This window comes from Bufo bufo, chromosome 3, assembly GCF_905171765.1.
Source record: "Bufo bufo chromosome 3, aBufBuf1.1, whole genome shotgun sequence".
Lineage (NCBI taxonomy): Eukaryota > Metazoa > Chordata > Amphibia > Anura > Bufonidae > Bufo > Bufo bufo.
In genome coordinates, this window is record NC_053391.1 from 571,713,336 (window position 1) to 571,728,337 (window position 15,002).

General features: G+C 43.3%; 1 protein-coding gene across 3 annotated transcripts in view; it reads left to right on the top strand.

The window, feature by feature from the left end:
* NAB2 (NGFI-A binding protein 2) overlaps positions 1-15,002 on the top strand; it is a 34,880-nt gene that overhangs the window by 14,810 nt on the left and 5,068 nt on the right. For 2 of the 3 annotated variants that reach the window (XM_040425715.1, XM_040425713.1), the window contains exons 3-6: positions 6,830-6,963; positions 9,643-9,694; positions 11,897-12,011; positions 14,403-14,603. In XM_040425715.1, the coding sequence (XP_040281649.1) occupies positions 6,830-6,963; positions 9,643-9,694; positions 11,897-12,011; positions 14,403-14,603 (502 nt within the window). The remainder of the gene's footprint in view (positions 1-6,829; positions 6,964-9,642; positions 9,695-11,896; positions 12,012-14,402; positions 14,604-15,002) is intronic. The other variant, XM_040425714.1, reaches the window with a different exon arrangement.

The window sequence follows — 15,002 nt, forward strand, 5'->3', positions numbered from 1 at the left end:
GCCTTCCCCGCCTTACACCAGCATGTTGTTGGGAAGGTCCACTTAACGACTGACAAATGGACAAGTGCTTTTGGCCAGGGATGCTACATGTTGTGGAGGCCGGAACGTTGTGGAGGCTGGGAGCGAGTCGAACCATGGGATGGCACAGGTGTTACCGACGCCAAAGATTTCGGGCCCTACTTCCATCAGGATTTCCTCTACCACCTACATTAGTGGCTGCAACCCCCCCCCCCCCTTCTCCTCCTCCACCTCCTCCTCCACTTCCACCTCTGAATTCTCATCTTGCAGCACCAGTCAGCCATCAGTCAGTAGCTGGAAGCAGTGTAGCACTGCAGTGGGGAAGCAGCAACAGGCCGTGCTGAAACTAATTTGCTTAGGTGACAAACAGCACACCGCCGCAGAGCTGTGACAGGGTATAAGGTACCAGACTAAGCTGTGGCTCTCGCCACTCAACCTACAACCAGGCATGGTTGTGTCTGATAATGGCCGTAACTTGGTGGCTGCTTTGGAGCTCGGCAAGCTCACACACATACCATGCCTTGCCCACGTGTTCAACCTAGTGGTTCAGCGGTTTCTCAAAACCTACCCCAATTTGATGATGATTAGTGTTGAGCGCGAATACTCAATCAGCAAATTTTTATCAAGAATAGCACCACTTTGAAAATTTGCTAATATTTAGAATATAGTGCTATATATTCGTTATATCGAATATTCAGAATTTTTTCCATCTGAACACATGATTCCTCTCTGCTTCTTGCTTGTGGGCCAATGAGAAGGAAGCAATGTCAAGTTCACAACAATACTTAGTGCACCAATCAGTAATCTGAAGTCAAACCTGCTAAAATGTGAAGTTGCACATAAAAATATTCTAATCACTGCCGATTAGTGCAATCGCAAATATATTGGAGCACTTGACTCTATCTGCATATAAACTTATACCAGCTTGAAAAATGTAGCCAAAGTGACCCACGCCTGTATTTCGCATTACAAAATCGCATTATGCGATTTTTGCATTGGCAATTTTTCGCATTCAATAAAATAATCTCGAAGTCTCGAAATTCGCGAATATATGACGAATATTCTACAAAATATTTGTGAAATATCGCAAATTCAAATATAGCCCCTGCCGCTCATCACTAATGATGATGATGAGGAGGAGGAGCAGGAGACGGTAGTACCCATAGCAGGTTTATTCCAACTGTTTAGCATTGATGGGCCGAAGAGGAGTCTGAGGATTACAAAATTGAAAGTCATCCTCCTGATGAGAACAGCAAAGTTTTGTCTGTTGGGACTCTGGCACACATGGCTGACTTTACGTTAGGCTGCCTTTCCCGTGACCCTTGCGTTATACACATTTTGGCCAACACCGATTACTGGTTGTTCACCCTTCTCGACCCCTCGCTACAAAGATAACTTCTCATCTCTCATTTCTGTGGTGGAGAGGACTAGCAAAATGGTGCATACCAGAAGGTCCTTGTGGAAAAATTGCTCCTAAAATTTCCAGCTGACAACACTGGCGGCAGAGTACGTAGTTACTTGGGCAACCGAGGAGGGGAGACGAGGGGTACACACAGCAGTTCCAACAGAGGCATTGCAACACTCTCCAAGGCATGGGACACTTTCATGACACCCCGACAGCAACCTCACCCTGATGCGCGGCCTAGTGTCACAGGGAGGGAAAAGTTTTTGAAGATGGTGAAGGAGTACGTAGCAGACCCTGTCAGCGTCCTCAATGATCCCTCAGTGCCTTACAACTACTGGGTGTCCAAGCTGGACATGTGGCACGAACTGGCGCTCTACGCCTTGGAGGTGCTGCCCTGCCGCCACCGCTTTGTCAGAGCGGGTATTTAGTGCTGCTGGGGGCATAATAACTGATAAGCGCTTACGCTTGTCAACTGAAAATGCCTTGGATTGCCCCTGACTTCTCTACTCCACCAGAGGAAAGCGACTGAACATAAAAGCACTTTAAATGTGTTGTTTATAATGTACTGAATACACTGTATTCCCATGCACCCCTTCCACCCCAAAAACTAACTATTTTTATCTTCGGTTTTGTGCGTATTATTGTCAGTCTGTAAAAGTGGCGTACTACTCGGACAACATCGTTCCCAGCAGCGCCTGGGAGTCCAAGATGCATCCAGACATCCTCCCCATGTTGTTATCCTCCTAGCCCTCAGATACTGGGGTCTCCAAGCCTGGTCTGGTTATAAATAATTGAAAATTGGATCTTTTATTCCAGCGCTGCTCAGAATGAAATTACAGAAGGTTACAGCCGCCCTGAATAGGCTGAATGTGTAATACTAGCGTCATATGTGAACTAAATTGTACTGTAATTATTAACCAAACAAATCTGATTTTATTAAAATAGAAAGCCAAAATACAAAATGTGCCATTCACACTGTGATGACAGATTTTAGTCAGTTAGCGTAGGTAAGGTCATTTATACCATGTCAGCCTCAGCACTGCAATTGATATTTATAGGACATGCTCGGCAGACAATGACTAGCCTGGCCCCTAGAAGCAAAAAATTTTTATGTTTTAATTGCCTGGCAGCAAACAGAGCAAAAATAGGAATGTAAACAGTATATATTAATATTTGCATAATCTTGTATGACATGATTACACACTATTTGAATAAAACTGGAAAATCCTTTTAAGAGATGAACCTAACAAGAGAAACTGCTATAAAGTTATGTATATGTCGCAGGTAAATGATGACAAATGGAGATTTGATCAAATCCCTAAGGGAGATGATCAATTCACGGAAGATGATGTTCCCTAAAGAAAGTAAGTGATTTGATCATCAAATCCCTTAACTGTTTTAGTGAAAAGTTTAATATTTTTGATAATATAATAATAATATGAAATAATATTGTAAGAAATAGGCTATTTTTAAAAACAAAAAGGATATTTTTAGTGAAATTTTCAACATCTTTAGTGAATGTAATTATTAAATAATAATGTTCATTCATTTTTATTGAAACACGTTGTTGATTTGTGGCATCTCGAGTTACAAAGTACATAACTTTTTTTACAGGCACATCTTTTTGTTTAACATTGTATTTTCTTGACCTCCAAATAAGGCCTCATGCGCACGACCGTTGTGTGCATCCGTGGCCGTTGTGCCGTTTTCCGTTTTTTTTCGCGGACTCATTGACTTTCAATGGGTCTGTGGAAAAATCGGAAAATGCACCGTTTTGCAGCCGCATCCGTGATCCGTGTTTCCTGTCCGTCAAAAAAATATGACCTGTCCTATTTTTTTCACGGAGAACGGTTCACGGACCCATTCAAGTCAATGGGTCCGTGAAAAAACACGGATGCACACAAGATTGGCATCCGCGTCCGTGGTCCGTGGCCGTAGGCTACTTTCACACAGACGTCTGCATAAAAGCTTTTTCAGAGCTGAGTTTTCACTTCCTCCCCTGTATTACTGTCCATTTATTGGTGGCCAGTGGGCCCCCCCCCTCCCTCCCCCTCCTAATTAAAATCTCCCCCCCTATCATTGGTGGCAGCGGAGAGTTCCGATCGGAGTCCCAGTTTAATCGCTAAGGCTCTGATCGGTAACCATGGCAACCAGGACGCTACTGCAGTCCTGGTTGCCATGGTTACTTAGCAATTTTTAGAAGCATTATACTTACCTGCGAGCTGCGATTTCTGTGACTCCTCCTACTGGTAAGTGACAGGTCTGTGCTATAGGCAATGCGCCGCACAGACCTTTCACTTACCAGTAGGAGGAGCGCCCGGCCGGTCACAGACATCGCAGCTCGCAGGTAAGTATAATGCTTCTAAAAATTGCTAAGTAACCATGGCAACCAGGACCGCAGTAGCGTCCTGGTTGCCAAGGTTACCGATCGGAGCCCCAGCGATTAAACTGGGACTCCGATCGGAACTCTCCGCTGCCACCAATGATGGGGGGTCGGTCATTTTAATTAGGGGGGGGGGGGGGGGGGGGCCGGCCGCACTGGCCACCAATGTGTTAAATACAAGGGAGGGAGGGAGGGGGGGGCCGGCCGCACTGGCCACCAATGTGTTAAATACAAGAGAGGGAGGGGGGCCGGCCGCACTGGCCACCAATGTGTTAAATACAGGGGAGGGAGGGGGGCCGCACTGGCCACCAATGAGTTAAATACAGGGGGGTGGGAGGTGGGGGTCTGCCCCCTGCTGCCTAGCAGCACCTGCCAGGCAGCAGGGGGCAGTCATGTACACAGTTATTTTAGTATATTTAGTATATTCTAACCTGAAGCGTCCCCATCACCATGGGAACGCCTCCGCGTTAGAATATACTGTCGGATCTAAGTTTCACGATCTAACTCAAATCCGATGGTATATTCTAACATAGAGGCGTTCCCACGGTGATGGGGACGCTTCAAGTTAAAATATACCATCGGATTGGAGAAAACTCCGATCCGATGGTATAAAAGGGACTCCTGACTTTACATTGAAAGTCAATGGGGGACGGATCCGTTTGCAATTGCACCATATTGTGTCAACGTCAAACGGATCCGTCCCGCACGGCCAGGCAGACACCAAAACGACTTTTTTTTCATGTCCGTGGACACCAAAACGACTTTTTTTTCACGGTCGTGTGCATGAGGCCTAAGGATAATTTTCCTGCAGTCTCACGCAGACTTAGGTTAGTTCGGGGAACTGTTTCGGTAAATGTTGTAGTAGCTATTTGGAGAGCGTCTCTAGGTAGCCAATCTTTTATAATTCCAACTGAGGTACCAATTTGGTATAAATGTTATTTTAAACATCTTCTGTGAATTTATCATCTCCCTTAGGGATTTGATTTTATCAAATCTCCATTTTCATCATTTCCCTGCGACATATACAGTATATATATATATATAAAAGAAATATAGCATAAGGCCCGCTTGACAGAAAAATGCTGCATCCTACGCTATCAGGCTATAGACAATGGACCTGTCTACTATAGCGCACTACACATACATGCAGCTCCACAAAATAAAAATAAAAAACTTTCCGGACATAACTGATGTAATACTTAAGGTCCCTTTAGACGGGACAATTCAGCAGGTGATTGTCTGGAAAGAATCGTTCCTTCTCGGCAAGTGCCTGCTCGCCAGTGGAGGAGACCCCTTAATTTACATGTACTGATCTCCTCCACAGTATAGGGAGGAGTGATCACTGATGCCATCGCTCGTCTCCATACAGACTTATTGTTTGCTGGCAGCAGAGCATGTTTACACAGCACGATTTAGGTGCCTACACAAACGATCATATTATGCAACGAACCACCGTTATGTTCTGCGGCACCTTTACACCACCAGATAATCGCTAATGAGCGTCCCTATGAACACTCGTTAACGATCACGTAGCTGGTGGATTCTCGGCCCGTGTAAAGGGCCCTTTACACACCTTTAAATCCCTTGTCGCTCCAGCGCCTACGGTGATCATGCCATACCATACAACCATGTGACTGCTGCAGCCAATCACTGACCTATATCCTATAGCCACTATCATGCCAGTCTTCTGTATTCGGATGTGCTGAAGACTGGCAAGGACCACTGAAGCACTGGTGATGGAGAGGCTGTGGATTTAAAGGGGAAGTCATTTTATGACATTGCCTGTGGGTAGGTTCCTGAACGACCCCTTTAAATGTGTGCTTAGAGAACTTGTCACTTCCTTTCCCACCTGCGTTGAAGAGAGAAAAAACAAATCTTGTAGACCAGACAATGTATACACAACTGATAATTGTCTCACCCGTCTGATCTATATAATATCTACAGGATATTCTACTAATATGATACTTATTAAATGTCGTCTATTGTTAACATGCACATTGTGAAAAAGCGGCTATAATAATGCCAATGAAAGCCGCTCCAATGCTGCAAAACAAATGCTGTAGAGCTGATCCTTGTCCTGCTCTCCGCGCAGCCGCTCTTCATGCGTGCATCATGATAACGCAAGCAGTGAGTGCACTAATGTATTGTGGGGGCGGAAGGAGCAGAGCACTGCCAGCTCATCTCTGAAGCTTTGAAATGAGCAATGGTCTTCTAGAGCACACTGAAGGCTTACCATGGTTTTTCAGTATTTTATCTTTTTTTTTTTTTTAATATGAGACCGTTTCAGACCATATGGGTGTCGCAATGTTTACAGCATATTGTTGGGTATTTTTGCTTAATGACTTGAAAACTATGTATAAAAACATACATAAAGCAATACGTTTAGCAGGAACATTATCAAAATGACATATTGTAAGACTCCATCTTAACTCTCCAGTTTTGGGTTAGGTAAAGGATCGCCTTGTTAATCCGCCACAAGTAACCATAGTGCAACCGTAGTCCATCCAGTCATTATGTGTGTGGTCCATATAGCTATAGATACATATAAGAATTATTCTTATTGGGTATCTAGTTCTCTTTTGCCGTATACAGTATGTAACATTAAAGCTACATTCACACGACCGTTGTGTGTTTTGCGGTCCGCAAATTGCGGATCTGCAAAACACAGATGGCGTCCCTGTGCGTTCTGCAATTTGCGGAACGGCACGGACAGCCATTAATATAACTGCCTATTCTTGTCCGCAAAACGTACAAGAATAGGACAGGTTATATTTTTTGGGTGGAACACAGAATGGAGCAACGGATGCGGACAGATCACGGAGTGCTGTCCGCATTTTTTGCGGCCCCGTTGAAGTGAATGGGTCCGCATCCGAGCCGCAAATACTGCGGCTCGGATGCGGGCCAAAACAACGGTTGTGTGCATGAGGCCTAAACCATTGATAAATAGACCGTTCACGTTCTTGCTGTTTCCTTCCTTTCCTCGGTAATGATAATGATTGTCTTCTATATTCTGTGGTCCTCAGCTGACAATAAATGAAGCAGCCGCTCAGTGCTGTATGAGGGACAACACCCTGCTCCTTAGGAGGGTAGAGCTGTTCTCATTAGCAAGACAGGCGGCCCGGGAGAGCTCCTACTTGGCATCTCTGAAGTGCTCCAGGTGAGTTTTCATCCAGTGTGGTCACAATAGCTTTTTGCAAAGTGCATATTAGAACTTTGGGTGACGAACATCTCTATTCTGGGAGACCACTATGGCATTCATAGAGTTATGCAATTTACATTGTCATTTCTTGCAGTATGGGCAGGGTAGACTGCACCACGCATTGCGCTCGCACGGAATCCGGACCCATGCATTTCAATCGGTCTGCGTACATGAGCGGTGGTTTTCACGCATCACTTTTGCTTTGCGTGTAAATCGCAGCATGTTCTATATTCAGCGATTTTCACGCCACGCTGGCCCCATAGAAGTGAATGGGGCTGTGTGAAAATCGCATTGCATCCGCAAGCAAGTGCGGATGCGATTTTCAGGGATGGTTGCTAAGAGATGTTGTTTGTAAACATTCAGTTTTTTATCACGCGTGTGCAAAACGCAGTAAATCGCAATCGCAAACATAATTGAATGACTTTGTGAAATCGCGCAGTTTTCACTGAACGCATCCGCAACGCATCCGGACCTGCTTGTCTGCAAGGGGCCTAACAGTAACCTTGATAGGATACTGGTGGTAGGACAATTAAAAGACTTGTCTTCTGGTGATCTTAATCAGATGCTAATGGTAGGTCTATTAGAACTTTTGTCTGCCGGTCGGTCTCTTCAGCACTTGGCATTTATCATGTAGACAAAGTTAATACAAGGCACTGTCTAATGTATTGTGATTGTCCATAGTGCTTCCTTTGCTGGCTGGAGTAATTTTTTCATCATATTATACACTAATCATTTCCAGGGGTTACGACTAGAGATGAGCGAATTTCTTGAAAATTCGATTCGGCTGATTCGCCGAATTTCACCCAAAAATTTGCTTCATGATGAATTACTTCGTCACAAAGCACATTTTTTTGTAAGTAGCGGGTGCAATGACAGGGAGCTGTGATAGCACCGACCCCGTCATTGTACCCCTCAGATGCCGCGTTCATACATGATTGCGACATCTGAGTGTAAAATTAACAATAAAGAAAAAATTAAATCAGACTTACCGCCTCCATTTTCTTGGAACGGGCTGGCCGCCGCCATCTTGCTTGAAGATCTCGGCCAAAATCCTGTGCGGCGCACTATTACATAATCACGCCGACTGGCGTGGTGACGTATGACGTCATCACGCCGCCCGGCGTGATGATGTAATGTCACGCCGCACGGGATTTCAGCCGAGATCTTCAAGCAAGATGGAGGCTGGCGGCCCGTTGCGAGCAAATGGAGGAGGTAAGTTTGAAATTTTTAGTTTTTCATACAATTTCAGGTTAAATCCATTTGCTGACACGAAGCGCGAGGAAATTCAGCTTCTAGACAAATCGTATTTATCCTGAAATTCGAATTCCACTTTGTGTGATTCGATTCGCTCATCTCTAGTTACGACCACCCTGCAGTCCAGCAGTAGGGGCCATGCTTGCACACTATTGGAGAAAGCATCGGCCTATGCACGGTGCTGGCAACTAGAGAGGCTAGAACTTTTTTCTATAATGTGCAAGCACGACCACCGCTACTGGATTGCAGGGTGGTCATAAACCCTGGAAACGAGCCGTGCATAATGTGATGGAAAAATAAGTCCAGCGAGCAAAGGAGACAATATGGACAATCACAATACATTAGTAAGTATTAACTTTGTCTACATGATAAATGCCATTTACAGAAGTGAGACGACCCCTTTGAAAGACTTATCTTAGCTGGTGGAAAAAGTCCCTTTTATACAATTTAGCAGGCGATTGTCGGGAAGGGACCGTTCTTTCCCGACAAGCACCTGCTCATCAGTGAAGGAGAGAAATGCTTTACAGCAGCCACCATGGGCCATAGACACAATGTTCAGGAGGGGACCTCATTGACTTGAGTTTTCTAGGTATGTTCTGTCACCTGTGCAGATGTCTTTGTATAAGGAAGGAATAGATAAGATGTGATATCACCTATCGTGAATGGTGGATCCTGTGTTATCTATGTATAAAGATGTCATTGTAATCCTGCTGTGATAATGAGATGACTACTGAAAAGTGATCTGTACAGACCAATAAGTGGTGTCTATTATTAAGCGTTACGGCCAGTGCGAAAACTGTAGGATTTTAGGATTTTTCTAAAATATACATATTGACATGGGAAATTTAAAGTAACCACCAAAATGCTTTAAAAGTATGTTCAAAGGGTTTTTCGAACACTTTTTAACTGATGACCTATACTCTGGATACGTCACCAGTATCTGATCGGTGGGGGGCCGACACCTGGGACCACCATCGATCAGTTTTTTGAGAAGGCACCAGCGCTCTTTTGATTGTCGTGGCCTTTTCACAGCTTTCCCTAAGCTAGTGATGTCTCATCCATCGGTCACATGGCCTAGGCATAGATCAGTCTCATTCAAGTGAATGGGTCTGAGCGCGATACCAAGCACGGTCACTATACAATGTAAGGCGCTGTGGTTAGTAATTGTGCCAATGCCTTCTTAACAGCTGATTGGCGGGGGTCCCGGGTGTAGAACCCCCATCGATCCGATACTGATGACCTAATCAGAGGACAGGTAAGGACAGGACAGAAAGAGTCGAAAAACCCCTTTAACGTAAAAAAAAGATTTAAACAATAGGTCATTTTTTGATGACACAGTCCCTTTAAGAAATTCTCACATTAACATCATTGTATTCCCTTTAGGTTAAATCCTGAAGAGTCAGGGGCACCACAGACAAAAATACCAAAGCAGGAGGTAATGGCAATAAATGGGAAGATTCTCGTGTCTTATAACAGAATGGACATCCTATTATTTTTCATTCAAGTGTACTTCTTGTTATAATCATGTTTGCCTGCATCAGTAGTACATGTGGATACATGAAACCAAGTAATATATTTCATAATGTCACCTTCCTCTTCTTCCTGGAGCTAGGAGTTCTCCTTCCCTGCCTCCAGGCTCTTTAATCTTGAGGATCCCCTAACATCCCTCTGGAATAATATAGTAAATAGGGATTTACGGTAAAAGTTGCAGTTTCCTTTTCACTGTGTCTGTGGGATGAGAAGCAGAGAGAGATCTCACAAGCTCAGCAGGACATCAAGATCTCCTCCTCTCAACTCTAGTGTTGAGCGCGAATATTCGAATAGCGAATTTTTATCGCGAATATCAGCACTTCGAGTATTTGCAAATATTTATATTTGTTATATCGAATATTCAGCATTTTTTTTTCCATCTGAACACGAGTCCCCTCTGCTTCTTGCTTGTGGGCCAATGAGAAGGAAGCAATGTCAAGTTCACAACAATACTTAGTGCACCGATCAGTAATCTGTAGTCAGACCTGCTAAAATGTAAAGTTGCACGTAGTGCGAAAAAATATTCTAATCACTGCCGATTAGCGCAATCGCAAATATATTGGAGCACTTGACTCAATCTGCATATAAAGCTATTGTAATGTTCTGCCGTGCCAACCATTTTCTCCAGACTTCTAGCAGCTTGAAAAATGTAGCCAAAGTGACCCACCCATGTATTTTGCGTTACAGATTCGCATTACGCGATTTTTACATTGACGATTTTTCGCATTCAATAAAATATTCTCAAATTATCGAATTTCGCGAATATATAACGAATATTCTACAAAATATTTGTGAAATATCGCGAATTCAAATATAGCCCCTTCCGCTCATCACTGCTCAACTCCATAGCTTTACCATTTTAGTAAAGTATGGAGCTTAGACTACTTTTTTCAGGTTACTCTCGCTCCTTTCACCCCAGGCACTGTCTACAGTGTACTGTAAATCAAGAAACTAAGCCCCAACTCCTTCAAGGCTATGGACATCTTTGGTTAACTTTGATCGAAATTCAGCATAGATGATTGCTGAATACATGATGGGAAGAAAGTTTCATGGAGCTTGTCTGATAGATTTGACAGTGAATGTCAGAGAGCAGCTTGCAGTATTAGAAGGCATGTAAGTTGTAGAAAAAAAAGGTTGAGATTTTTTTAATTGAAGGAAGTCAGACCATGCAAAACTGTTGACAGTGCTAGGTAGGGGCTATAAAGAACAGGACAAAGATACTTTTTATGGAGCTTTCAGGAGCAGTGTGAATATGAACTTTTATTCTGCTGGACATTGTCCCTGCACATGCCCAGGAGGCAAGGCTTCACCGTGAAGTGCTCTCTGATTTGAGCTGCTTCACAGGCACCAACCCGGAGACCACTACAGCTGTCAATGAAAGCAGAGGGGAGGTGATATGAAACAGTTCAGTGCAGAGAGCTCTTCACAGTGACACCCCACCTACAGTGCACTTGTCGTAGCAGAAACTGGCAGAACAGTTCATATTCATACCACTCCTGATAATAAAAGCACCAGGAAAGGTATGTTTATCTTGATCACCCTGGCTCCTACCTGCTCAAACCTGTTGACAAATTCCCTTTAAACTCATTTACCATAATACTTTTTTATCAAATAATAGATGCAATTTAATTTAAAAAAATTATACAAATTTGTTCATAGCCTTATGATATTGCAGATGAAAACAGAATCTTGTAGTAAGTCTTGGTGACTGAAAATAAATAAATGCTTGCTGTCTGTTTCCCCTATTTAATATCTATCGGGTTAGATGAGTGTTTGACCTAGAGAGCATCTGCTCTAATATCTTTCACATATGAGCACTAGATAACAATGAAAGAATAAATATATAAAAAGACCCAGCTTCACATTGCAATCCACTTTAATATCAAATAAAAACTAATATGGGCACCAAAGTGAGTCATAGGCCACAAAACTCTAAAAATAATGCAGAAATCATTGCATGAAACATAGTTAAAATACATCTTTCCAGATCTCTTAAAACAAGTATAATAGCTGATATAGGATAGAACAGGGTAAAAGTAGAGCGTCCCCTTAAGGGATATTGTTGCTGTACCGTAATGACAATGGAATCATTACACTTCATGTTCAGGTTTGCGAAGTGCCTCTACAAAGCGAATCAGAAAGTGTAACTACTTCAGTAAGACATAGCTTGGAAGAAGACAGCGGCAGTGTATCTGGGGAAAGCATGGATGGTCATTTACAAGGTGAGATCTGCATCATAGAGTATATTCATATATGTTTGTGTGTGCATATACGAGCTGTATTGCAGGCTTGGTGGTAGTGCATACCTTATATAAAAGTCTCCACAGCAAAGCTTAAAGGGACCTGTCACATGAAAATGAGAATTGATCTACATGCAGCATGTTATAGAGCAGGTTGAGCTGAACAGGTTGATATATAGTTTTCTAGAAAAATTTTCAATATAGGTTGTAATTTATTTATTTCAATTCCTGCTCATTCTGGGCTGTGAAGTCCAGGAGGCGGTCCTATCAGTGATTGACAGCCTTCCCTCTATGACTGTGTATACAGAGATAGTTGTCAATCACTGATAGGACCGCTTTCTGGGTGTCACAGCCCAGAATGAGCATATACAGTCCTGATCAAAAGTTTAAGACCACTTGAAAAATGGCAAAAAATCATATTTAGCATGGCTGGATCTTAACAAGGTTCCAAGTAGAGCTTCAACATGCAACAAGAAGAAATGGGAGTGAGACAAAACATTTTTTGAGCATTCAATTTAATGAAAACAACGAATAAACTGAAACAGGCTGTTTTTCAGCTGATCAAAAGTTTAGGACCACACCTCCAAAAAAAAACTAAACCCCCCCAAAACAGAAATCCAACTTCCAAACATGAACTCAGTAATGAGTAGCTCCGCCGTTATTGTTTATCACTTCCAAAATTCGTTTCGGCATGCTTGATGCAAGCGTTTCCATGAGGTGAGTGGGAACATTTCTCCAAGTGGTGAAGACGGCCGCACGAAGGCCATCTACTGTCTGGAACTGTTGTCCATTTTTGTAAACTTCCCTTGCCATCCATCCCCAAAGGTTCTCAACTGGATTTAGATCAGGGGAACACGCAGGATGGGCCAAAAGAGTAATGTTATTCTCCTGGAAGAAGTCCCTTGTCCTGCGGGCATTGTGTACTGTAGCGTTGTCCTGTTGAAAAACCCACTCGTTACCACACAGACGAGGGCCCTCAGTCATGAGGAATGCTCTCTGCAACATCTGGACATAGCCAGCGGCCGTTTGACGCCCCTGCATTTCCTTAAGCTCCATTGTTCCACTGAAGGAAAAAGCACCCCAGACCATTATGGCGCCCCCTCCACTGTGGCGCGTAGAAAACATCTCAGGTGGGATCTGCTTGTCATGCCAGTAACGTTGGAAACCATCAGGACCATCAAGGTTAAATTTTTTCTCATTAGAGAATAAAACTTTCTTCCACGTTTGAATGTCCCATGTTTGGTGCTCTCTTGCAAAGTCCAAACGAGCAGTTCTGTGGCGTTCAAGGAGACGAGGTCTTTGAAGACGTTTTTTGTTTTTGAAGCCCTTCAGTCTCAGATGCCGTCTGATGGTTATGGGGCTGCAGTCAGCACCAGTAAGGGCCTTAATTTGGGTCGAGGATCGTCCAGTGTCTTGACGGACAGCCAATCGGATCCTCCGGCTCAGTGCTGATGAAATTTTTTGGGGTCTTCCACTTGACTTTTTTGTTCCATAACCCTCAGGATCATTTAAGAAATTCCAAATGACTGTCTTACTGCGTCCCACCTCAGCAGCGATGGCGCGCTGTGAGAGACCCTGCTTATGCAGTTCAACAACCCGACCACCTTCAAAAAGGGAGAGTTTTTTTGCCTTTGCCATCACAACGTGTGACTACCTGACAGAAAATGACAATGAATCCACATCTTTGCACAGATTTGGCCTTTTAAAGGCATGTGGTCCTAAAATTTGGATCAGCTGAAAAACAGCCTGTTTCAGTTTAATCGTTATTTTCAATTAATTGAATGCTCAAAAAATGTTTTGTCTCACTCTCATTTCTTCTTGTTGCATGTTGAAGCTCTACTTGGAGCCTTGTTGAGATCCAACAATGTAAAATATGATATTTTGCCATTTTTCAAGTGGTCTTAAACTTTTGATCAGGACTGTATATAAATGGAAATATTACAGGGTTTACTAAATCTTTTCCCATAAAACTATATATCAATCTGTTCAGCTCATCCTGCTCTATAATGCTGCCTGCAGCTCAGACACCATGATCAACCTGACAGATCCCTTTAAAATTAGCACTTATTATGGTGCTGTAGTTTACCACCCAGGACAGAAGGGTATGGTGTTTCTTATCGCCCTATACATGACCTCTGGGACAGTTTCTCACCAATTTTATTTTTTTAGAAGAGAGAACCCAGCAGAAAAGTGGATTGGATCCACCAGAGCTAGGGGCTCCCTCTCTCTATAGGCCCTATAGCTGCCACATGTTGGGGCTCTATAGTTTTATATATATTATACTGTATACTCTTCCAGTGAATTGTGAATTGTGTGTCTGCATTCTCAGCATACTATACTAGCGAATAACTTGCCATGTCTATATTTTTTAAGCAGCTGTAACGGTAAGAATACCCACCTCCCCTGGAGCTCCCCCTACAGAACTATCTCTTGCTCTACCACATCCAGCCCCATGGAGCAGACAGCTTTTGCAGCAAACACTGATGGATGAAGGTCTGCGACTTGCCAGACTTGTGTCACGTGACAGATTGGGCCGCCTCAGTCTGTGTGTGCCAGGAACTCCTCACATTGCAGGTAGTGAGATACTCTCTGTAATAACCATCTGACTAATGTACATATGAAAGATCAAAAGCACCCATCAGTTCTAGTAATAGTAAATGCTTGCAATCCCAATCGACTATTGATCCTGGAGCATCTTTTCACAGAACTGCAGTCTGATGTTCCTCAGTTATTCCTCCTTGAAATGCATGAATACATTTGTTACCAGTCCCATTATCAATTGCACATGTCCTTACAATCAGTAATGATGCTGTCAGTCTGTGTAAGTGTATACCCTTTTGAGGATGGGAATAGGAACTCGGTTTATTCATACATTTCAAAGAGAAATAACAGGGAATGACGCAATGCAGAGTTTTAAGACAAGATGCTCCAGAATTTTCTGCACTTGTTTCTAGGTCTTAGCACACCCAGATC